The sequence below is a fragment of the Rhynchophorus ferrugineus genome, unplaced genomic scaffold (assembly GCF_030347505.1).
Source record: "Rhynchophorus ferrugineus isolate W39M unplaced genomic scaffold, kcgeb_rfMv2 rfM6, whole genome shotgun sequence".
Classification (NCBI taxonomy): Eukaryota; Metazoa; Arthropoda; class Insecta; order Coleoptera; family Curculionidae; genus Rhynchophorus; species Rhynchophorus ferrugineus.
Window position 1 is genome coordinate 3,368,344 of NW_027472585.1, and position 27,330 is coordinate 3,395,673.

The 27,330-nt window shown below is 29.9% G+C and overlaps 3 protein-coding genes across 4 annotated transcripts in view; 2 read left to right on the forward strand and 1 right to left on the reverse strand.

Annotated features, from left to right (window-relative positions):
* The window catches only part of Pex6 (peroxisomal biogenesis factor 6), a 40,784-nt gene that overhangs the window by 11,158 nt on the left and 2,296 nt on the right, over nt 1-27,330 (reverse strand). Inside the window, exons 7-10 of one of the 2 annotated variants that reach the window (XM_076408303.1) lie at nt 27,154-27,283; nt 26,966-27,105; nt 26,820-26,914; nt 18,531-18,575 (exon numbers count right to left, since the gene is read on the reverse strand). In XM_076408303.1, coding sequence (XP_076264418.1) covers nt 18,546-18,575; nt 26,820-26,914; nt 26,966-27,105; nt 27,154-27,283 — 395 coding nt within the window. In that variant the 3' untranslated portion in view covers nt 18,531-18,545. Of the gene's footprint in view, nt 1-18,530; nt 18,576-26,819; nt 26,915-26,965; nt 27,106-27,153; nt 27,284-27,330 lie in introns of those variants that run through there. The other variant, XM_076408304.1, reaches the window with a different exon arrangement.
* LOC143198820 (pupal cuticle protein C1B) lies at nt 3,997-6,315 on the forward strand. The gene is made up of 2 exons (XM_076408329.1): nt 3,997-4,136; nt 5,752-6,315. The coding sequence occupies exons 1-2, from the start codon at nt 4,125-4,127 to the stop codon at nt 6,223-6,225; spliced, it is 486 nt and encodes a 161-aa protein (XP_076264444.1). The 5' UTR covers nt 3,997-4,124; the 3' UTR covers nt 6,226-6,315.
* Nucleotides 22,955-26,154, forward strand: LOC143198827 (uncharacterized). Its single transcript, XM_076408337.1, has 3 exons — nt 22,955-23,113; nt 25,417-25,527; nt 25,591-26,154. Exons 1-3 carry the CDS (start codon nt 23,099-23,101, stop codon nt 25,723-25,725), a joined length of 261 nt encoding a protein of 86 aa, XP_076264452.1. The 5' UTR covers nt 22,955-23,098; the 3' UTR covers nt 25,726-26,154.

Below are 27,330 nucleotides of genomic sequence, written 5' to 3' on the forward strand. Positions count from 1 at the left end.
AAAACAGTGCCAAGGATAATAACGGGTCCATTAAATTACAAAAGTTGCATATAAAAAAAATGTGCTTACATCTCGCACCGTGTCCAAGGAAAATACGATTTTTCATTATGATTTTGGTGCAATTACTATATATTAATCAAAAATAAATCGATAATTATAATTATTAATAAATATGTCTTATGATATATAATTTATATAATAGATTTTTAATTAAAAATTTAGTCTAGAAATGCGAAAAAATGTATTTTTTCTCATATTTTCAATTCTTAACCCTTGAAGAATATGCAGTTAGGAGGATTTTTCAAAATTTACATTATTTTCGGAGAAATAGCCATTTTAGTAATGTGGCATCTAAATTGTTTCGTAACTAACCTGCATATTTGGGAATATTCCAGTCAAGAAAGGCGAGAAAACCTATTATTTTCATATTTTCAAGTTTTAACCCTTTAAGAGAATGATCTTCAGAGGATTGTTCAAGATATACATTATTTTCGGAGAAATACCCATTTTAGTAATATTCCATCTAAACTGCTTCGTAACTAACTCGAAAATTTGGGGATTTTCTTATTTAGAAATGTGAGAAAATCTATTTTCCTTCCATATTTTCAAAGCTTAACCCTTGGAGAATCTTGGACTGGATCCAATTATTTTATCTTTTCGATTACAATAAATATATAAATACAATAAATAAGCGATAGAGAAAAAGCAAAAGAAAACATTTAAACCTTCTAAGTTTTTATAATATTATTACTAATAATTTAAATTAAAATAAGCTTAATTTTATTAACATTTTATTTTCCAATAATAGTTATTAAAATAGATAATGAAGTAATTTGTGAATATTCTGGTAATATTTGGAAAATGTTATTGTTGTGAAATATATCGAAATTGTTTATAAAATATTTTGTTTATTACATACCAATATGTTTACCTTCTAATTATAGTTGATGTTAAATAAATCATTTTCATCAAGCGGCAATTAATATAATTAAAGCTTTGATTGCAGCGACCAAATGTCGCGACATATTCTACAAAAATCTTATATAGGAAATTCCTGGTGTCTTAGAGAAATCTGCGATAACAGCATAACCTTGAAATATTGTCTATTCCGCGTTAACAAACATATTTTTTAAATGTTCTCTCGAAATTATGGACCAAATATCGTTATTTTGCGTAATCTCCCTTTAATTTGTAGAAATCTGTAGTTGGTGAGCATTGATTGCTTGTAGGAATATATGGTAAAGCTGACTGAAGTAAGAGAAGTTGTCGGGAGTATTAACAATGGTTTATGATCAATAAATTTAACAAATCGAAGAGTAAGAAGGCGGAAAGTATACAAAGCCTTAAAATTGGAAATTAAAGTGACTATATATTGTATAATCTGTGAAAATCTACACAGAAATGCTTAAAAACTTTTAATTACAGTATCTGTGTAAGCAGAATTCAACAATGTCATATAAAATTGTAAAAAATGGCAGAAATTCTCAAGAATAATATAATGAAAATAACAATTTTAATGTTACATATAAATACAAAGAACGAAAAAGTCAATGCTACTTAGTCAATGTCGTTTGATGATAACATCACGATTTTTTATTCATATTATTCTTTTGAAATTTTTAACTAACTGATATGAACAGATTCAAATTAAACTACAAACATTTACAACACAAAATATTAAATAATTTAATAAACACACTTCTCATAGATATTTATAAAAGTTGTATATTTTTAACATCAACAATTACAATATAAAACTGAATATATGTAGGTCATCGATCTATAAATAAAAACTTATTTTGACTATAAGTTGTTTTGTTTAACTAATGCTATTATTCCTTATAATACTGCTACAGCATTAGAAAGTATTTAAAAATTATTCCATACATAACTGGTTATAATTAGATAATACAATGTTTAATTTTAAACCAAAATAACTTGCAACGAACTTTATTTACTAACTGGTTCATTGTAAAAATAGTATATGATTTTAAATATAATAAACAAACTACTTTTTTATTTAAAAGTATATCTAATCTGTCAAGTCTAACAATTAATTTTAAGAGATTTTTACATTTCTAGCCAACTTAATGTTGAAGTCTAATTGGCAGGCTTCACTCTCAGTACAAATGTGAACAACATTTTTTTCAATAGGTCGAAAATATTTTTACATTAATTTGATGAAAAGGTGGACGAAGGTCATCGAATGTTGTACGAAGCTTATCACAGCCCAGTTTCATTGGTGATGATCCGATATTATGCGCTGCTAAAAGTTAATTAAACCATCAATGGGTTTAATCAACTGAATAAATAATCAATAGTCAATCGCTATCGACTGTAATTGATGAGTTTGAGCCGAATATTGCACGAAAAATGGTCGGAATACGAGTTAAGACACAAAAAATTTATTCTTCAGCATGAAAACGCTCGACCACATGTTGCAAAACCAGTGAAAACATTCTTGGAAGCATTAAAATAGGAAATGCTACCCCACCCGCCGTATTTTCCAGACCTTGCTCCCTCTGATAACTGTTTGTTTTGACATATCATGAGGAGCCTGAGCAGAGCTGTATTTCTTATGAAGATACCAAAAAATTAGCCGATTCATGGATAGCCTCAAAAGATACATCGTTCTTACGAAATGGAGTCCATAAATTGCCTGAAAGATGGGAAAAGTAGTGGCTATCGAAGGACAATGAACTACAATATACCGAATTTTCACAGTGTTCCGTATTTGGTGCGACCAGGGTGGCGTGCTATACTAAGAACTGTTGAAACCCGGTGAAACATTTAATAGTGATCACTACCGACAACAAATGATCAATTTCAACCATGCAATGATCGAAGAACATCCAGATCCGAAACATGGACCTGAAAGTTAAACCAGTCAAGGAAGCGTTGAAAGCACTTGGATGGGATATATTATCGCACCTGCCGTACTCTCCGGACCTTGCACCGTCCGACTATCAACTTTTCGCATTAATGGGACACGGTTTTGCAGAGTAGCACTTTGCTAATTTCGAAGAAGCTAGGAGATGGCTCGATGAATGGTTTTGCTCAAGGGACAAATAGTTTTTATGGGACGTCATCCATAAATTGCCCGAAAGATGAACAAGATGTATAGAATCAATTGGCTAATACTTTTGAATAAATACATTTCTCTATTTTCTTGAAAATTATGTAGTCTTTCCGAAAAAAGAAACGGTAATGACTTTCCGGTATACCTGGTTTTATTTGTTGTGTTAAGGTATATATTATCATGTTGTTATTGATATAAAGCCATATTTCCGAGAAACTAACAGCTATACGCTACTACATAATCTGTTCAAAGTTATTTTATACATACGTCATCTAAATTTGTTACATCAAAACGTCGTTGAACGCATCTGAGTTTTAGTTCAGTTGGGCTTCAATATAAAACAAAATTCTAATCTAAATAAAATAATTGAACAAAAATGTAATCAAACGTAATTTATACATCTAAAAACTGCAGATAATTTTACAGCCACAATAGTTTATAGGTTAGAGTTATAACCTTTTATCACTATTGCTTTCAGGAATTTTACATACGTCTGACACCCAGACAACTTTGACAGGCTCATTCGTTTACGTGTTCGAACTAGTCAGAATTGTGTCTCTTTTTACCTAGAATAAAATGAGAAAGAACATATTGTCTAATTCTGAAAACAGTTTGCAATTGCGGCAGGCAATACAATAATCATCTTGATGACATATGTACAAAAAAAAATTATAAGAACGATAAAACATTATCATTAGCCCTCAAATGACCGAAAAAGAAGACCGATGACTGACTGGCCTCAACGGCAGACGACGTCCTTATTTTCGACCGCCCTTGAAACGCGACCGACCTGTTGATATTACCCGGCGTAACATTTAAAGGGAAAAATAATGAACGATTCACGTGCACGCATTATTGCCCAATAAAACTGCCAAAACTGGTTCTGATTTTGGATCGTTACACTTTACTCCCCCTGATATTGTTGTCAGAAAAAGTATATAAAGCAGGCGTGGTTAACGACTGGGTATCAGTTGATCAACGTTCATCAACAATCAGCTTACATTACTGATCTATCTCTCGCCGTCTCTATTTCAATTATCTTAAAATGGCTTTTAAGGTAAGTTTGATCACTATCATAGGTTTTTCTTATTTGAATAGCTACTAAAGTTTTCATTGATAATCATGTAGCCTCCACATCATTGTAATTTTGGAAAATTTTGTTTAAATTTATCATATCTTTAGGTGATTAGACCTTAATATTAATTTGTACATTGTTATTTGATTTTTAATGACTAAATTCAGATTGAATTACTTAATTTTATTGATTTATTCATTTTTATAAATCTAACACTACACTAAAATTGTTACATTAAGTTACACGAAGTAAGCGTTAGGAATATGACACGGTTTCTAATCATTTTCCTATATGTGTAAACTTTATTTTTGCTGGCCATTGAAATATCCAATTAAAAGGATTGATTATCTTTGAATAAATTCTTCAGCTTCTAAAATTGGTATTGTTAATTAGCTGAATGACTTTTTGTTAGTTTAGCATTCATTTACAAAATATGTTTGTTCTCGTATTGATATATGTCATAATCAATCTTCAAATAGCTGAGACAATTTATCTATTTAACGACACTTTATTATGAACTCAAATATTAGCTCCTTACATTCATTTCTCCAAATTAATCTGACATATAGAGTAATTAAATTATAGAGCTTACACACTTGTACAGTTGGTATATGATTGTAGTATATAATGAAAAGCATTTGTAAATTTGTTTTGTGAAGATCTTGTTTCAATTGCTTTTATTTTCAACACTTATTTAATTACCCTATATCTTATGTTTGTGTTTATACGTGTTTGTTTTATGTTATATATAAATCTATGTTCAGAACTAAACACAGAAATACGATATACAAAAGTGATTTTTGAGTTTTCTCTTTTCTATGTACTCTCGCACTAATTCAGCATTGTGGTTGTTATTTCTGTACCTCTCATCCTGTCCATTCTGTTGTTACACACTTGAAACTTCATTTCATTTGTTTGTTCCATTTCCGCTGCTTATATCTTATCTGAAATCTCTCTTTGACAATACCCATGTCTCACAACCGAATGTTACGGCTGGTCTGTAGTTTGTTTTCTACACTGCCATTTTAGTTTTGCTTGATATATCATTATTATTAATGCATGTATGTTTATGTTTTTTGCTTTAATTTCTATCTCTTGGCTTACTTTTGTTTTGTATATTTGGATACTTTTATCCATTATCATTATAAACAGGGTTGGGTTTTAACTTCCGCCTGGTCTTAGTCCTGTTAGGGTGTTGAAGGTTTTTGATTTGCAATGATGACATTTGTATTTTTCATAAAGTTTTTCTTCTTACTCTGACTGTTCTCTCTATCAATAAAAGCTAGATATATCTGTTTTTTATAGGGTTGAACTTTTCCACTGTTTGTTTTACATGAAATATTTGGTTTTGTATATTTATTCTATATCAGAATGAGATTTTCTTAAATTTGCTAATATATTTTCATATATATGTACAACAGAGTAATCCCTCTGTAATTTTGTATGTAGCATCACCCGCTTTAGTTTTATATCCATATTGATTATGCGTTAATTACTTTAAAATGTCTATAATAAAATTTATTAAAATAGAATAAAGGTCCACAACTATTTTGTTAAACTATTGTTAATTAAAGTAATGTCATGTTTTTAATTTCAGTTCTTTGTTTTGAGCGCAATTTTGGCTTTGGCCAGTGCTGGCAACCTCTTGTCTCCAGCAATCAGCTACAGTGCCGCTCCAGCCTTAGCCTACAGTTCTCCAGCTATCCCCTTATCTTATTCGGCACCAGCTATCACTTCCCAATCGTCTAACATCTACAGAACTGCCGGCAACTTGGGACAGATCTCCACCTACTCCAAATCCATCGACACGCCATTCTCTAGTGTTCGTAAAGCTGATGTCAGAATCTCCAACCCAGGATTGAAGATTGCTGCTGCTCCCGCTTTGGCTTACAGCGCTCCAGCCATCGCATCTCACGCTTATGCTGCTCCAGCTGCCTACGCTGCCCCAGCTGCCTACGCTGCTCCAGCAGCGTATGCAGCTCACGCTCCTCTCTTGGGCGTAGCTTATTCTGCTGCCCCAGCCGTTGCTCATGTCGCTTTCGATTCTGGCGTCGCCCACTACGCATGGTAAATAATCTGGAATATTTCTACAAGCTGTTGTTCATGGACTGTATTTATTTTTTTATTTATTTAATAAAGAAAAATTGATAATTACAAATAACGTTTTTATTATTACATTTATACTAGCTGATACCAACCCGCTTCGCTAACTACAGGATAAGAGTTGATTTAAAAAGTGGATATTAAATCCTTACTTTCAAACCAATAATAAAGATACATTTAAGATATTGATGTACTGATTGCTTGTAATATAGCTGATGCCTGTTTGGCTGGGAGTAATTTGAATAAACTATCACTTCTGTATTCAAAACTTGTAATTTTAAGGGTTTACTTCTTTTGTTCCAAGATATAATTGAACGGTTCAGAGTACACTTCAATAATAAGAGTTTAACAGTACATTAGCCAATACAGTAAATTTCTATATATTCGTTCTTCCATTTTAGATCACGATTTACTATACTTACAATTTTATCATTTCAACAGTTAAGTCAGTTAGCTTGTTAAGTAAGTGTGGTTAAACCTTGTTCAATGCAACTCTGATAATTATTTGAATTACCTTGTTTTAATTGTTTATTCCTAATTGCACTTGTAAATCTCTTCCTTATTTTTTGCACTTGACTGAATGTGTTGTACTTCTTTGTCACTAATATCGGCCACAAGAAACTTTCAAACAAAGTTGAATTGTGATTGAAAATATGGCGTATCGAAGCAAATGAGACAAAATCTACCTTCCTTACAACACTCACCCTTTGTAGAAGAATTTGACCCTCAGTAAAAATGAATAATTATGAACTCCCGCAAGCAGACAATGTTAAATATCTGAGAATGCATTTTGATCGACGTTTAACATGGAAAAAACATATAATGACGAAACGCAAACAGCTTGGGGTTGAACTAAACAAAATGTACTGGCTGATAGGGCGTAAATCTAGATTATCCTTAAATGACAAGGTTTTGCTGTATAAGTCAATTCTTAGGCCCATTTGGATATCCTTCAGAGGTTCCAGAATAAAGTGTTGCACGTCATCATCGATGCCCCATATTACGTCTCCATCAAATTAATTCATCGCGATATCCCCTTAGCACTCCCCAAATTACTCTGAAAGACTGTTCGCCAAACAGTTAAATGTGTGCGATGACAGTACGTAGGCCCAAACGCAAACTACCGTAAGAACTGATCAATAGATATATAGAGTGAGATCTAATAAGCTCTGGAATAAGTTAGAATAGTATCTAGAATAATATTTAGATTATAAGTTTGTACAGCACATCACTTGCTAAAGCGATCTTCTAGATGTCAGTTAGTTATTTGTATAATGGAAATCATAAAATAATACTTATTGCTCAAGGGGAACATTGTTGAAGTTCTAAGAGATGAATAAAAAATTCTTTGCCGCTATTTAAAAACACATTAATCTGTCAATGTTTTGTCAACTGTCTTCTGAAATAACTCTCTTCACATTCCGAGATTTAAATGTAAACTTCTCCATAGAGTTCTTTTATCTTATTGCGCAAACCTTGTGTTTGTATGGAGTAATACACGTACATACATTTCGACGGTTCATTTTTAGACATTTAGTTCATTTTTTCTAGTTCATTTTTAGTTCATTATAGAATATATAACAAATTATAAGCAATATTTTGCTGTGAAAACCAAGGAAATTCAGTCAAGATATTCGATAAACCACTGTTTAAAACACAACAATAGTTATTATTGCTTTATATAACTTATATTGTTTCATCCCACCTAACTTTCACTTACTCTTCTGAGATGTTGGGTGACAATGCATTGTTTATGAATAATTTGAAGTTTCTAATTGTTTTAGGCAGTAACAAATGTCGTGTTAGTGTAATACTCGTATATTAATCATAGTGACCGGCGAGTGGTTAAATTAAATAAAACCGCAGGAGGCATTCCCAGATTTTTTTGATATCTTCTCATGAGTTTATTAAAATATGTGTGTTATAAATATTGTATCACTGATATGCTTTGGAAAATGTTGTTATTAAAAAATAACAGAGAATACTCATTTTATATTTTTATTTATTTAACTATGTGAAGTGCAGGGAGTTTGAGTTTTAAAGGTCTTCTTGACCTATTCAATATAATCGCTATATAATACAATGTAACAACAAAATCTTGCGATTAGGAGGTGATCTATGTTCATGTGAATATCCTGCGAAAGTAAAAGTTCAGTTAAATATGAGTCTAAATTTTTTATGCGAGCATATCTCATGAAAAATCGCAGTTCGTTGATCATATAGCCATTCCATAACATTAAAATTGAACAACATTGAAATTTCACTCGTATATATATATATATATATATATATATATATATATATATATATATATATATATATATATAAGGAAATCGATTAAACTCCACAGGTACAAGGCATAAAGTGTTGAAACAGAATCTTATGTTTTAGCATAACATTTTTTTGAATACTAAAAAGGAAGAAGAAATATACTTCCATACATACATATATTTACAATATTATTTACTACACAGTTGTAATTGGAGAAATCTCGTTGTATTGTGTATGCTATGTGCTTTTTAAGTAAAAATAAAATAAAACTACTGTAACTTACACCCTACATGTAAAATTGTGATAAAATTTTAATATATTAGTCATTTGATTGTTATAATTACTACAGTCTTTCCAGTAAGTTATAGATGACATAAAATTCGTTTTAAACTCCTTCTTTCCTAGATTTTCTTCATATTTTACTAAGTAACACAATATTACTAAGTTTAAAAGAGACAGAACACTATATGATGCATCGGAACATGTAGCCGAATCAGTCTGTAAAAGTCGATTTGTTGTGGTACTAGTCGAACCTGTGGTCAAATGTCTACAAATTCTTTAAAGTATTAGTGATAATAATTAGATGTTATCAACGGGCAAACGTTGTAAACGAAAAGTTAAAGTTGATACGGATACATAAAACTTGTTTTTACACTTCTTAGAAAAAACTGTAGAAAAGCACAGATATCGATGTATTTATATTTTTTCGGCATCCCTAATGTGAATGACCACGATTTCGAATTTTCTTCTGGCGGTTATCGGTGTTTGGGTGTCAGGAAAAACTGCCAGATAACCTGCTGGCACAGGCGGCTCACGAATTCCTGAAAGAAGACAACGATAACGATGTTTACGACCGGGCGAGTGTTTCGCGCAAAACATAAACAACATTCCGCGAGGTTATTTTCTGTAGATGTCGGGTTCATTTCAAAATAGTATGTGCGAGTGAAAATTTTTGGAGATAACGGACATTGGTCAACATTTACTTTTTCTGGAGCGTGTTTCTTAACGTAAACATAAAAATCCTCCTTACTTTGTATAGAATAACGAGACCATAGAGTATTACAGAGTGTTAATCACAAAACACAGAAATATAGAATGGGAACGTAAATGATCCCACCCATAACTATGTTACGCGTCTGAATCACTAGAGGGTCGGAAGTAAACAGATTTCTTTTTTTTCTTGCTATTTATAAGACACTTTAGAGTTTATTTATTTGTTTTTTTTTCTGCTTTTGTATATAATTGTAACGAAATTTCTTGTTATGACGTTATTTTTGTAACATTTGAGGCAAACATTATCTGTTTAAAAAGTAAAAACATAATGAGATAATTGTTTTCGTGTAATTTCCCGTGTTGATAAAATATTGCTTTTTGACGGGAAAAAATACAGTTGAAGCAAAAAATTGGCTTGATGGCGAGTTTCCAGACACTGTCCCAGGAAAATCAACCATCAAGGATTGGTATGCTAAGTTTGGACGTGGTAGTACGAGCACCGAAGACGGTGAACGCAGTGGACGCCTAAAAGAGGTTGTTACCGACGAAAACATTTAAAAAATCCACAAATAATTAGGAATGACCGTAAATTGAAATTGAATGAAATAGCAGATACTCTAAATATATCAACTGAACGTGCACATCATATCATATGATGATTCGAAGCAGTGCTTGAAGATGATCAAGCGTAGTAAACCCGGGTTTTTGTGTCGATATCTCACAATGGATGAAACATGGCTCCATCATTTCACTCCGAAGTCCAATCTAGTCATCCGAGTGGTCTGCACACGATGAACCCGCTCCAAAGCGTGGGAAACCGCAACAGTCGGCTGGCAAGGTTATGGCCTCTGTATTTTGGGATGCGCATGGAATAATTTTCATTGACTACCTTGAAAAAGGAAGGACCATTTGAAGTGCTACTTCACCAAGACGATGCACTGTGTCACAAGTCAGTGGAAACGATGGCAAAAATCCATGAAATGGGCTTTGAATTGCTTCCTCATTCACCGCATTCTCCAAATCTTGCCCCCCAGTGACTATTTCCTATTCTCAGATTTCAAAAGAACGCTCGCTGGGAAGAAATTTTCGTCGAATGAAGAGGTGAACGCTGAAACTGGGGCCTATTTTGAAGCAAAGGACAAATCGTACTACAAAATCGGTATCGAAAAGTTGGAGGGTCGCTATAATCAGTGTATCACACATGAAGGGAATTATGTTGATTAAAAAAACTAATTTTGCCAAAAAATATGTTTTACTATGGTAGGCCGGAGACTTTTCAATTGAGCTGTTATGTTTTTATGAATCTACTATTATCTTATATTATTTAAATGCTATTAAATGGTGACAGGAAACTTTTAATTAGTATGTGTGCGAGGCTATCTATAGATTTTTTTATTTATTGGCAAAAGAAAGTACAAAACCAATTTTTACGAAAATTCTTATTCTGATAGTATGCCAGGAAACGACGATTTTTTAAAAATAATTAATTGTCTACAACATCGAGTGGCAATGTAGTAAGAAAAATAATAATAAATTAGGACGTGTTGCTTCTTATAGTTTTTTTTTTGTTATAATAGTTAAGGCAATAACGATTCGAACGGTTCTTTTTATATATTTTTTGAAAATGTTTTATACAGATGTTAGCTAGTATTTAAATAATTTTTAAAATTATATTATTAAAATTGTAGTAAATAAACCCGCTTGGTGCGCCCTCAAATCACTGCAACTTTATATAGGAGAGACCGCATTCTATGGTGTTAATACATAAAATTGCCGAATTATTTTGCTTGTTTATAACAGAGGAGACGTGGATATCGCTATTTCACTCCATTTAATTGGTTAGTTTATATTACTATTACAGGCATCTGTAAGGGAAACATTTTGTCATAAGGTATTTCATTGCTTAACTATTTTATTTTTCACCTGACTAATATCTGACGTCATATTTCACTGACCAATAATATATTATATTAAACCAAATATAATTCCTGATACAATTTATTAATAGAAAACTATATGAATATATAAAGTATAAAATGTAAGTATATATAAAGGAAGATATGCTAAAATATAAAATAGATTAAGCGTATATAAATAAAAATAATTAAATATATAAACAGCTTATGATATATCCTGACAAAAATAATTAAAATAGCCTATGCGCCTTTACCTTTTCTCATATTTCTTTAGTTTGATAGCATTTTAAATATTATATATCTTCTATAAGTTCTCTGTTCAAATCTTTTGTTCCTTTCTTCTGAAAGTAGACTTTAACCCTGTGCCTGTTAATATTTGATTTACTTGTTTAACACCTCAACGCATTTTTATTGAGGTAATACATTTTTGTATTAAAAATTTGTTTCTTTTAATATACATAAACCTATCTTATTATATTTCAAACTAGAACATGAAACCAAAACCAATAAATCTGTCTTTTTTGTTTTTATTTTCCTCATTTTATACCATCAGAGGTGCAGGTTTCCGAAGTGCAGACAAAAATGATCATGGGAAGTCTTATTTTTCTATATTACTTTGTATCATTTGCTTAATAAAGTGAATTTCTTTTTAAAGAAGCTTAATCTCAATAAGAGTGCTTTGGAGTGAGTAACCATCTCGAAATTGTTGACGGGCCATCAAAAATATGTGGTTGGGCCTTGGTCTTGATGTACAAGGCATTTTCTAATATTCAATTCGGTTCGCTTTATTTGAAGCAAAATTTGGTTGGGGTGGTATCTGACAATGACTAATTGAGCAGCTATAGCTCAAAGACGTGATGATTCTACAAAAAACAGTGTTGAAAAGTTAGAGAAAAAATTGTGTTGGAAGTAGCAAAGACGGTTTTTTTTTAATTTAACTCTTGGGAGATTTGCTGTGTAATGTATTACATCTACTTTAATTCTATATCACTGTTGTGTTGCAGCTCAACCTCAAACACTGCTTTTGATTATTACAATTTTTTTACGAAAACATTTACCAGTTTTCGTAAAGTTTACTTAGCTTACATTTACATCTAATTGAACTCAGAATTAAGTGACAACAATATTATCAGCAATTGTATTAAGGAACTAACATATTATTACCAAATCCCAGTTGGAAATGAAACTGAACCGTTGTTCACTGTTCAATGTTCAAAGATATGTCAGTACTAATTAATATATAATATAAAAATATAATTGGTAAACAGTAAAATTTGTTTACAAATATAATGATGATCGATGACTACTAACTAATATTATTACAACAAACCATGCTAGAAATATTTAAGATTCCTCAATTGACGAAATAAGGAATATTAACACAAAAATAAAAATAATTAAACAGTTTCCAAGAATTTTAGTGAACGGTACATTACACAATTATGAAATAAATATTCATAAAAGCTAAATATGATTGAATATTTCATGCATACATAGTCACATTTAGAAAATAATTAAACAATTTATTAATATCGCAAATGAATATACGTTCAATTTTAACACAGTACGTATAGTTTGTTGTAAAATATGACTTTATTATTATGTTTATTGACATTAGTTTTATGCAAAAATAAGAAGCTGGTTTAAATGATATTAATGTCCATTGTCACTGGGCGAAATTAATTATGCAATTTATTGCTTAATAGATTGCTTAATATTCCTTGTCGGATTTTACACTCTTGCCTTGAACATTCACAAATTTTAAACAACCACATACATATATTTACGACCATGCCCCAGCAGGATTCGAACCCGCGGCTACTGCAACAGTAGGAGGGCCGTCCCATCGCCTTTACCACTGCGCCACCACGCCGGCAAAAAAACAAGTTTTATTTTTACAGATACACTATAAATACATTTTAATATTCAGTGTATTTTTTGACCTTCAATTCCTTCAAGTAACATTAGATGATAATCAGATATCAAGGGGAGCTAAATCTGACAAATATGGTAAACGTTATATGCACATGTAAATGTCACTCATATATTAAAGTTGGGATAGAGGTATTGAGCAAAAGATATTTTTGTTTTATTAACCAAGTGATTTTTCATGAATTTTTTGTGTTTAAATGGCCGAAAGATTGCAGCAACCTGAATTTTTGTTTTACGAATTTGAAGGTACGTACTTACAAAACTTGTTGTCTAATTTTTGAGCCCTAAGTCACTGTGAAACCGAGGCATCTTGTTTAAAAAATTCACAAATGTGAATAAGAAACGAGACTAAATCATAAAAACCTAGTCAATCCCTGACAAGAAAGTTTATTCAGATATGATATGAATAATCCTCAGCCAATGATAACCTAAGAAAGAGACATCTGATACTGCATGGCCTAGGATAACCATAATTACTAGTCCACCATTGGTCAGATCACTTCCTAAACTCTTGATAGGTTAAAAAGTTTAAACATTTTTTAAATCTTTTAAAAACGGCATTCGAAAGTACTTATAATTTTGTTATGTAATAAGATCTATCGTAACATATCAGAAATTGAGGAAATTACTTTAGGTGAACACAAAATCATATTTATTTTGTACTGACTTCGAAATAGGAGGAGGTTCTATGTTAGGCTGTATATATTTTTATTATTATCTTTGCCGATTTCTCAGTCAATTGTGGACCGATTTTTAAAATACTTTTTTTATTCGAAAGAGTGCACTTCCGCGGTCGTCCCATTGGAACCACATCAGTACCTGAAAGGGGAAATCGACGGAAAACCTCAAATTTCAAAGTCAATGTACAATGTTTTCACATATTTTGTATCTAAAATGATCAGATATTGGTGTATAATGTTATTGCTGAACAGATGTGACGAAATATCGGAAGTAGTTCAGTATAAAAGTCAGTCATTCATTTTGCTTTTTAAGCACTAACCCTATTATATGGCACGTGGTAAAAACGTTGTTGGCAACTGTTTCTATGGTGTAATAGTAACCTTTAGGCCACACGATGAGGTCGTGGATTCGATTCCCAACAGGGCAGCAACTTTTCTTGTTCTAGATTGATTGGAACATTTGTTAAATCACCTAGACTAGGTAGCGGACCCCAGGGCCTGAAACACTATTTATTTTCAATCATTGTTTCTTTATTCATATTTTTCCTCATACGGGCTGTACTTTTACTTGGGCTATCCATTGTAATACTTAATAAAATAACTAAGTAATTTATTGAGTACATATCTAATACTAAAAAGAGAAAAATAAAATATTTTTTAATTTATACAGTGCAAAGCAACAAATTAGAATTGTTTTGTTCCTAATTTAATTTTGTGTATATGTCACAATATCATATTATTATTTTTGTGTTGTTTGGGCTCGGCATCGACTTTAAACTGATTATTTGGTAGTAGTTAAAATAATATTGTAAATAGATAAATAGGTTTAGGTAGGGATTAAGCTAAATTGTGTGTATATAGTATAACATCAAATAAGTGTAGCAGATAGGTTAAACAAGGTTTTCGTTTATTTTTGTTTAGTTATTACAACGATTATTATGTGCATACATTATTTTAAAACGTTTTTTTTTGTGTTAAAAAAAATCTGATTATTTTTTACTTTTCAGTGAGTCCCTTGTTTATTTTTTGAAGTTGGTTCAATTTTTTTTAATATGTTTAACGAACGACAAAATATATTGAACTGAATTGACAACACTAATTGGTATTTATTATTAAAGCTTTATTTATAAGTCATTCTAATTTGTTATTAAAGTCACATATTACTTTGAATTTAATTAATTATCTCACTTTTCTACAATTATTATGTTTAATACGCAGTATGTACGTTGAAATCATGGATTCTTATAATGCCTACGTGATAACTAACTCGAAATACGTATAGTTTAGTGTGTTAGTAGATATGAAACAACGCACCCAGAGTTTGAAAGTGAAAGTACGATAAAAATCAGTGATTATTTTAGGTACTAAAAATTAAATGTAAAGAATTAAGGATCTTTATGGCTAAATATACCAAAAGAAATTGCATGGAGTTATTTGAGTAATGAGTTAAATATAAAGAATAGAAAGAACAGTTTTGTAGGTTATATTTCAGAATATTATACGTTTTGTTCTGTCAATTGGCGGACATATTTTATCCGTTGGAACATTCCGTTGGCTGTTTAGGTACTATACGAGTCCGCTCAATAAAACAATGAACTGACGTCATTTGAACTCATGACATCTAAACGCAGTGTTTCCGCATCAATTTTGAGTAATAGTTCATTTTGGCTTTGATATACAACAAAATTGTAATCTAAATAAAATAATTAAACAAAAGTAGTATTACCAAATATAATTTTATTAATGTACATATTATTGAAGGATATAATATTATAATTAATTATACAACTATAATAGTTTGTAGGTTAGGGTTGTGTTTTATTATATTTTTTTACGTTTGACAACAGAGCCACTTTTGCAGGATGGTTCGGTTACAAGTTCCAATTTATCAGACAGCATTGTATCTCTAGATGTAGAACTAGAATAAAATGTGAAGAAAAATATCGTCTGATTCTAAAAGGAGTTTACAAATTGTGACAGGCAATACATCTAAAATCTTGATGATGTGAGTTCACTGTTATTAAACAAAAGTAGTATTAACAAATATAATTTTATTTTAACGCTATAATACATCTAATGTACATATTATCGAAGGATTTAATATTATAATTAATTATACAACACTCAACTTGATCTAAAATCAAAGAGGTTGATCTATAATACAATTATAAAGCCAATTTGGACCTATGGGGTTGCACTAAAAATGCAAATCAGTTAGTCATACAGCGTTGTCAAAACAAGATTCTTCGATTGATTACCAATGCCTATCGCTATGTAACCAATGAAGAACTCCACGATGACCTGGAAATGTGCAGGATTTCGCCTTGAAACACGAAAGAAGATTACTAAATCATTCTAACGTGGAAGCAATACAACTGCTGGACAGCGCACAGGATGTCAGGAGATTGAAACGAACAAAACCATACGAACTTGTGTGAACATTTAGTGTGTATTATTAGTGTAAACTATAGCTATAAGTTAATAATTAATAAATAATTATAATTTTATAATTGAGGAATACATACTGATGTATTTTCTCGTACTCGTCTTGCTTGTTAATTAATCCAAACACATAGGAAAAGTAGTAATAAATGAATTGTAATAATAATAATTAAGATTGTACAAAGCGTATCTAATAAAGATGTTATAAAAAAAATTATACAACTATAATAGTTTGTAGGTTAGGGTTGTGTTTTATTATATTTTTTTACGTTTGACAACAGAACGACTTTTGCAGGATGGTTCGGCTACAAGTTCGAATTTATCAGACAGCATTGTATCTCTAGATGTAGAACTAGAATAAAATGTGAAGAAAAATATTGTCTGATTCTAAAAGGAATTTACAAATTGTGACAGACAATACTTCTAATAATAAAAATACTCTTATATTCACCAAAAAAAAAAAAAATAAAAAATAAAAAAATAAAAAGAACTTCGAACAAAACTAAATCATCATTTATTGACATATCGAAAAATGACTAAACTATATGGAATACTAGTTAAGTACTATAAAATACTCTATATAATCTATTTAATTCAAAATGACAATTATAATTAATTGCTACAAGGATTGCTGTTGCAACAACCGTGGAATGTAAAAAAATTCCCGGTTTTACGAAACGTACCTTATCGAACAATTATTTCTCTTTCAACAAAGCAGTTCAATTTCGAAGTTCATCGAATCATTGGCTTCGACGGTGTTTGACACGTGACCGTTATAAAAAAAATCAATCCGTCTGGCATTTTACCCGATATTAATTATTGTTTATTATGTTTTCGTCTCCCTTGTGACCAGCCTGATAATGTTGTAACTAAATTGCAGAATTAATTGGCGTCCAGCGACTCGGCAAAAATGTCTCAAAAGAAGCAAATACCTACCATAATTAAGCTGTATTTATATCAGGTTCGAATTCCATTCATTCCAATTATGTTCGAAATGTATTATTCGTTTTATTTTCTCGCTTTCAAAGTAATCCTCTTGGAGACAATCCATATATTTTCGAGTTTAAATAACAGCCTCAAAAGCAACGGAACTAAATCTGGTAAATAATGAAATTATATTTAATGAAAAACTTGGCCAGAAATAATTCTGGTTTAACCTAAATAAGTCTTATGAGGAGCCTGCTTTTACCGAAAATTAGAGTTTCTATTGGGCACGTAGATATGTGAAATCATTCGGATCTCAGGTACAGTTTCGTAAACTCTACTATCTTGAGAGGTTAAAAAAACTCACAATACTTGTCGATGTTTTGAAACTTTAGATTGAAGCCATATCTTTTGAAGAAAAGTCCCGCAACGTCCAAATGGTACTGTGATTTTAATTTCCTTAATTTCAATTTCCATTATAGATACCTGTAAAAAACTATTTGTGTTTTTGTGAAGGCATCTAATTGGCTATTAAACAGACTTCAGAGTTACGTGATTATCCGCTGACGTAATATTTGTTTGTTATACTTCATAATATAATAAGTTATACTATAATAAGTTTGTAATATTTTTTTTGTTTTATAGAAAAAACTAAATTTAACTTCTGAAACTAATCACACATATCATATTTATATTTATATGTATTTTTTTTGGCCTGGAACCGGGTAGGGGAATCCTGTTACGGATACCTGGTCGGGAAGACCCGCAGGAATAAGCGAGTTATGTGTATATATTATTATATATATATTAATATGTATAGTTATTTTATACATACGTGATCTAAATTTGTTACGTCAAAACGTCGCAATGTTGCCGCATCAACTCCGAGTTTTAGTTCAGTTTGGTTTTGACATACAAATTCTAATCTACATAAAATAAATGAACAAAATTTTTATCTAATATAATTTATTTGAACATTATACTAAATCTAAAAGCTACAGTTAATTATATAGATACGATAGTTTATAGGTTAGAGTTATAACCTCTTAAAAATATTGCTTTCAAGAATTTTGAATACGTCTGACAACTGGATCATTCGTCGGACAGGCTCATTCGTTTACGTGCTCGAACTAAACAGACAGCATTATGTCTCTTTTTAACTAGAATAAAATGAGAAAGAAAATATTATCTTATTCTAAAGCGAATTTATAAATTGCGACAGGAAATACATTAGACATCTAGAGACAAAAAAACTTTGAATAGACCCTACTTTTTACATTCATATGTAAGTATACATGTACTCATATATATATATATATATATATACATATATATATATATATATATATATATATATATATATATACATATATTACGTAGTTCATTTCATAATGATTTCAATTTAATAGGATTTATTACAGGTCTATTTATTTTATTATATTAAAAACAAATACTTCATCTTTTTTAAATGCTTTGATTGCGAATTATTATGTAAAGTTTTGCTGTAAAAGATGGAAAAAAACATATTGATAACATGTTATGTTCACAAATATGTCCACATGGGAATAGATGATACCAAAATACGGTGTTGTTTATTGCGATTCTAACGAATCAACGAACTTTTTCGAATGATTTTGATACGAAAGGCGGAAATACATAGTTTTCTCTTTTTAACCCATCAAAATTAATTATTGTTTCATCAAATAACATCAGATTATAAACAAAATTAATATTTTTGTTGGAAAAGTGGAAAATCTAAAAAGGAAAACATTTCTGTTTAAACTGCGCGATTAAAAAGAAAAGAAACATACCCTGTAAAATTAATAATATAATTATAATTTTTAGCTAATTTTCACGCAAAAATATCTTGGTCTACGAAGAACACTCTCATTATTCCTTGTTTTCCATAATTTACAGTAAATAATTCATCAAATCATCATTGATGATGATATGTACATTTTCTGCATGTTGATGGTTAAAATAGGGTCATTGATAAAACTGTCTAATAAACCAATTTTTCATAAGGCATATTTCTTATTACTCAACACCTTCGATTATAATAAATCGTTTCAAATAAATCATGTATTATTTATCATAATTGTTTCTTTTATTAACAAATAAAATGTGGTCTTATTTAAATATTAATTAGTAAGCGGCGTTATATGCAGTATAAAGTCAACACTGAACTTGAGAAAATATTTTCAGTTATCAGGAATAATTATGTTATGAAAACTTGTGTAATCTCCAGTCTGTGGAAAAAATGTCGCTGTGTTATTGATCTTTGATTTCGTGTCAAAAAACGACCAGACAACACATAGTGCAAAGTTTCTTTCGATCATTTACTTTCTCGGTTGTGGCTAAAGAAATGAATTTCAAGGAAACTATTGAATTTAAATGTCAAATCGCGATTAAACTAATTGTAGGTTGAGAGACCTGTCAGAATATTGTTAATACACGTGTAATTTACATCAGACAATTTATTTCTGTAATAGTATAAAAATAACTTCAGCTTCAGCGATAATGAGGCTATAAAGCAAAAAATTAGTACAATTTTACAAAATAAGTGTTATCGGGCAATTGTTTTTAAAAACAGCATAGTTCAACGATTCCGAAGAACCATGAGTATACAAATTATTATTAAAAATAGCCGCCACTCATTGTTTTTATTGTTCGTGGAAATACAATGTCCTATATTAAGTAATAGTTCCGTATCCAAACTCAAAAACAGCGACTATCTTAACATTTAAATGAAATAACTTATTAAATAATGGATAGACTTATTTAGAGGTTATGTACTAGTCTCTCCAAATATATTGAAATTAGATCAGTTGCTAAATAATATCCTCCCTATTCATTTGAATAATGTTTATCCTAAATGTTAACAGAACAAGGACTAGACAGAAGAGGCTACGTCTGCTGAAAACGGCTGATGATACAAACCTAGCAGATCTTTTTTCTTTTATTGCCACAGCAATGACAAGCTAATATAGAAGTAAAATAAAACTACCAAAATATGATAAAAGTAAATATAAAAGAAAAACCATGATTCATTTGAACGTTATAGTACATCTAAAACTACAGTTAACTATACAGCTTCAATAGTTTATAGGTTAGAATTATAACCTCTTAACAATATTGCTTTCAAGAATTTTGAATACGTCTGACAACCGGATGACTTTGACTTCATTGACATTTGGCTCATTCGTTTACGTGCTCGAACTAATCAGACAGCATTGTGTCTCTTTTTAACTAGATAATAATAAATGAGAAGGAAAATATTATCTGATTCTAAAACTAATTTATAAATTGCGACAGGAAATACATTAAACATGATGATGTATGTACAAAAAAAACTTTGAATAGGCCCTACTTTTTACATTCATATGTTACAAACTAGGCAGATTTTTTTTCTTTTATAGCCACAGCAATGACAAGCTGATATAGAAGTAAAATAAAACTACCAAAATATAATAAAAGAAAAACCATGATATTTTGATACACATTAGGTAAAACTTGTAGGTTAAATATATAACAGATGTCAAATCTTATCTATGACGTTTCAGGTACGACAATTTGACATTATCTGGTCCTTTCAATAACAGCTAATGCACGTTATCAACACAGTCGAATGAATTGTCAAGTTCAGTGAATTTTACGTTCTCATTTTATTAGTTAGCGTTACCTAGTTAAAAAGAGACAGAATGAAGTTTGATGCGTCCGAACATGTAACCAAGTCGGTCTAAAAAAATTCGATTTGTCTTTGTACTGGTCGACACCGTTGCCATCTGTCAATGTATATATAATAAACTACCTCTAACCTACAAGCTATTGTGACTGTTTAATAAACTGTAGTTTAAATCTTTCAATAAATATGTATTACATGTACTAAAATGTTAAAATATATTAATAATTATATTATAACTAAATTATATTTTATAACTTTACTTTTGTTTCATTATTTTATTTCCATTAGTATTTTGTTGTCAGAGTCAAAACAAACGAAAACTTATATTTGGTGCGGCAACATTGCATTATAAATTTTGATGACGTGCATTGGCTATTTTACTAGAAGGACTATATTTGAAGTTCAAATATTATTTATACATTTAAATATTCAAAATTGCTGTGATTCGTTGAATGTATATGCTTTTTTTTATACAATAACGTCTTGTTCCTTGTAGCTTATATCATAATAATTAGAATTAGAATGGCAAGCAATGTATAGTTTATATCATGAAAAACAGTCAATGCACGTCATCAAAATTTGTGACTTTAGCACATCGCAATGTTGTCCTATTAATATAGTTTTTTTTGTTTATAACGTTTGTAGGTTTATAACCTCCAATTATTATTATTACTGTTTTGAAGAATTTTGTAGATATTTGAAAATAGTGTCGACCAGAACCGACATAGAGAATTTTACACACTAATTTGGTTACATGTTCTGACACCTTAGACAACATTCTGTCTGTTTGCAAGCTAGGGTAAAATAAGATGGAAAGATCCGTTCCTAATTTAAAACGATTTTTATATTTTTACAAACTGCATTTGGCAGTATATTTGACGGCACCTATAACGTTTATTGGTTGTTTTATTGCTATATTTTGAATACAGACTGGGAAACTAAACGTCCAGAGTGCTCTGGTCAAGTGAAGAAATAGAAACCTGAAGAATTCGAAATATTATCTTATCAAGATTTATGTTGGATGCAAGATAAACTTGAACCGTTGGATTTTGATACAGCTGGATACTTTCCAAATTGTAGAAGAGGCATTTTGTATTTTAGCTCAACTGGTGACAAAATAATGATGCGCAAGAAAATCGAGGTATATACTAGACCAGTGGCAACGTTGCATATTCATGACGTGCAGTAGAACCATATTGATGTTATGTAACACTTATCATGAGTGATAGAATGAATGTTCGTTAGTTAGAATTATGGGAAGACTGTATTATCTTTAAATAATATACCGCCGCAAAAAAGTCTTAATAATTAGTTATTACATTAAGACGTAAAACTAAAGCAGAAAAGAATGGCTTATCATTGACACATATATAGCCAAAACATTCGTCACCCGTACAAGCTAAAGTGAATTATTTTTGCATCTTATCTTCGTTTTGGAACGTGGCAACCGTATTCGCTTAAAGAACTATCCAAACCGGCGACCATCTCAAAACAATCCCGTCCTTGAAGACCAAAACCTCACACGGAACTCAACACTGAGGTGGTAAAAATGCAACACGAAAAAAGTGACAGACCTCGGTTACTACGCCCCCGCATGTCGTTCGCCGATTTCGCAATTGACGACACCCGTCCAAATCCATCGACTGTCGATAAGGTTTTTCATTTTCGAGACAAAAATACTGAAAACGACGAATTATTATCTATTAGAGCATGCGACCGCGTGGTGATCGGTATGGATTGTTTATTGTTTCACATGACAACTACTTGGCAAATGCTCTTTTATCGTTTAATTGTACAATGAAAAAGTCCAAATTCGTGAGTCAATATAAGAAGCGCGCACATGCCACAAGAATATTCATTTCGAAGACGATGCTTTCCCGGTCAGTGTTTGTTTGATTTCGATTGACCTTCTGTAAGTGTGGGTGGTTTTTTTCACTAGAAAACACAACATTCGGTGAATATCGCGTTTCGATTGATTAGCACTTATTTACCTCGAAAATGACCGGCTTTTGGGTGAGTTTAGTTAATTATTATACAATAAGTTCCTTATTATTTTAAAGTGGAATATAAACTTACGTGATATAAATACAAAAAATAAATTATTCTCACAATTTCACATCCTATTATTGAAATTTTCAATATACTAAAAAAGTTCAGATGATTTTTATTTATAAAATATTTATATGAAAACAATCATACTTTATATTAATATAACAATTAATGCTTTTACAAATACTATTTTAAATAATACATCAAATATATGTAATATTTCATTTATAACTTGTATATATACATTAGTTTATTTGGCTTTAATTATTAGAAACATTCATTTACTGCGAAATTAAAATGCTAAAACAAGAAAATATCACTGTAAATTTATTAAACCATATTATATTCATTATAAAATTAAATTAAATTTTATCACTGCTATTATTGCTTTGAATTCGCATTAAATATATACATAATTTAAATATTCATCATTAATTATACATAAACTGTAATAATAATTAATTACAATAAGACTATTTGTTTTAAATATAATAAAGGCAACATATAAACCTATGCTATAAAAACAAAAATAAATTATTCTCACACTTTCATATGCTATTATTAAAAATTACAGTGTACCAAAATAGTTCAGATATGTTTCTATTTATAAAAAATATAAATGATTATATCATTTTACTACTTTTACAAAAACTATTTCAGATAATACATTAAATGTGAATTATATTTGATTTATAATTTTTATATAAACATACCTTTCGTTTTAATTATGTAAAACACTCAATTACTCTGAAATTAAAATACCAAAACAAACAATATCACTCTTCATTAATTTTATATTTATATTACCAATAAATTAAATTATAATATTGTTATTATTAGCTTGAATTTGCATTAAGTAATATACACATAATTTTATTATTCATCATTAATTATCTCTAAACTGCAATAATGATTAATTACAGTAAGACTACTTGTTTTAAATATAATAGGGGCAGAATAAAAACTTGTGCCATAAAACCAAAAATAAATTATTCTCACAATTTCATATGCTATTATTAAAATCTACACTGTACTAAAATAGTTCAGATATGTTTCTATTTATAAAAAATATAAATGATTATATCATTTTACTACTTTTAGAAAAACTGTTTTAGATGATACATTAAATTTGATTTATAATTTTTATATAAACATTATTTTGTTTTAATTATATGAAACACTCAGTTATTCCGAAATTAAAATACTAAAACAAAAAATATCGCTCTTCCTTAATTTTATTAAACCATATTATATTTATATTAAAATTAAATTATATTATTGTCATTATTAGTTTGAATTTGAACTAAGTAATATACCCATAAGTTTATTATATATCATTAATTATCTATAAACTGTAATAATAATTAATTGTAATAAGATTATTTCTCTACTTCAGTAATACTTGTTTAATATTCTAATTACATACTTATTTTTTAATACATTTTACTTGCTTAAGATACCCAATGTTATAGACATATAACTAATAAGAATATTTATAACTTAATAGTTTACTAATTTTTATTTTTAAATTTGTATGTCTCCAAAGCAGATAATTAAATTATTAATTAAATGTTTTTAATTTATTGAAGTAGACAAATCGGTTCTTTTTAAATCACGCTCTATGCACACTGTTCTGATAATACTAATTAGTTTATTCAAAAAAATCTGGAATAATTAATTTTTCATACGTAATTTCGGCTAGTTCAATGTCAAAGAGCAAGCAAGATAAGAAATACATAAAATTACGTACGTAACAATTATCCCGTGATGAATGAAGATTTTAGAAAAAGCTCCTTTACTATTATTACTAATTAAGTACTAAAATCTTTAACATAAAAATGTACGACACAAACAACGCAGATATGTATATATAAAGACGATTCTTTTTAAATGGTAAATAACAGAGTTACAAAACTATAACTGTTTACAACTTGGTGAGTTTTAACATTAATTATTTTAATTAATGCATTGATACTGTAGGCATCATGTCAATATAGGAACTAAAGTTCATGTTTTCCTTACAATAAATATCAATTAGAAGGCGAAATGTTAATTGGTTCTATGCGAGATAAGTTATAATAAATTCCTTATAGCTCCTCTATATGATCTATATATCTATACAATGGAAAAGGTCACCGATAACGCGTGGAAAAAAGGCTGATGACGATATCAAACTGTTATTTGCGATCTAATTTGAACCCAAGTAAACTGGGAAATATTCGTTGTACACCTATGAACAATCCGTAATCAAGTTCTCCTTGTTTCAGAAACACGTTGCCTATATCTGTTCCTTGTTAGTCATACTAAACAATATTAGCGTGGCATTCACAAGACCGGGGCAAGAATGGGACATACACAACAATCCTTGCATTTATTATGTAAGTTTACTAATTATAAAGTTTTGTAGACTATAAATTAATAACACAAATATTTTGAACTAGGACATGAAAGCGGAAGTTTGCCAACGCTGCGCCAAACAGACAAAATCCCCAATAGTTTATCCGATGTGCTGTAACAACGAAGAAAAAGTGTATCACTGGTGTGTAAAGTATATACACTACGGGCGTGATGCATGAAAGTATAACTCCGAAAGGACGTACACCAGCAGAACTATTGGATATTAAATATCCATCTTATGTCAAATTAACTAGTACTAATGTAAATAATATAAGGATACGATACTTATTGTGATGTAGTTTTAACCGTATACATTTAAAACATAATCTATGCCAATGTTTCTCGTATTTGAAGTATTTTAAATCGCTGTTAACAAAGCATACTGTTCTTGTAAAACAAACGAATATTTTTGTTTTTCTATCGATAGTTGATTAACTATGTGATAAGATAGGTTTATGAATGTCTAACATGGCTGTGAATGTCTTATTTTTTACTTATTTTGCATGAATGCTACTACAATGCAATCCTATTAGAACTTAGAAATTATATTTCAATAAGTGTAATTTATTTATATAATTTTCTTAATAAATGTTTTCTTTTTTATATAATTTCGTATATATTTCTATTCTACATATTTTTATATCTAATTCCGGCACTTTTGTCATTTTATTCATTTTAATGATCTATTGGAAACGCTGAACATAACTGTTAACACATTTTTCTTTAATCAAAAGTGGAAATGAGTGCAAATGTAACCGTAGAGTAAGAAACACATGTTATTTTTTGCTTTAACAGTACACGACAGCCACAACTGGTGATGTTATTCGACCATTAAAAGAAAAATAGTCGTTCGTGTGTGGTTATAAGGTAAAAAGGCAACTTAGCAGCAACAACAACTCACTTACACATTGTAAAATCTCTGATTATATGAAGATAATCGAATATTAATCATATCTTGGATAGTGTTAAAAGATACAACCCCCCAAGATCTATTTCCCACCCTGAAGATGTAATCTGTAACGATTTCGAAATGTTGGATAATATTAACCAATATATATGAACATTAATATAAGGTTACAGTTTAATAAATAATACAAAATAAAAAGGTAATAATATGCTCAATCAATTTATTTACAGATATAAATACGTTCAGACATACCAGCCACCAATTTAAACAAAAGAAACATTGTTAATTGGAAAAAATCACAAATTACAAATTGGAACCAAGTTCTTCCTTTAAATTCTCAAAATAAATTAAATCCTGTTTACTAACGGATGGTTTCACATTCTTAATAGCCAACATAAAATCTTGTTCAGACACGATAACATCTGTATCATTAAAATTATCATTGTCTGTACAGTGACCATCTAAAAATGTTCTTGCTATAAATCTACACACTGAATATTAAAGACTAATACCTTTCTCAATATGTTCTATCAATTTTTTAGCTGCTGAAGTCCAGGCACTCGAACAAATTCCATAGAAATCCGCTCCTGTTATATTATCTGGGCACGATTCCACAATTAACTTCAAATCAAGACCGTCAGACAATTTAAATCTAGAATGAGACTAATTAAACCGATTCAAAAGGACATTGAGATATTACCTTCGTGTTAATGCAGTGAGAACAGAAACCTTCGAATCAATGTCAGTGCATGGACCAATATACAGAAGTTTATCGAATCGACCAGGTCTAAGCAAACCTGGATCTATTAAATCCGGTCTGTTAGTAGCTCCTAAACTGACTTATTTTAGTTACATTATCCTCAAGTTTATTTCAGTT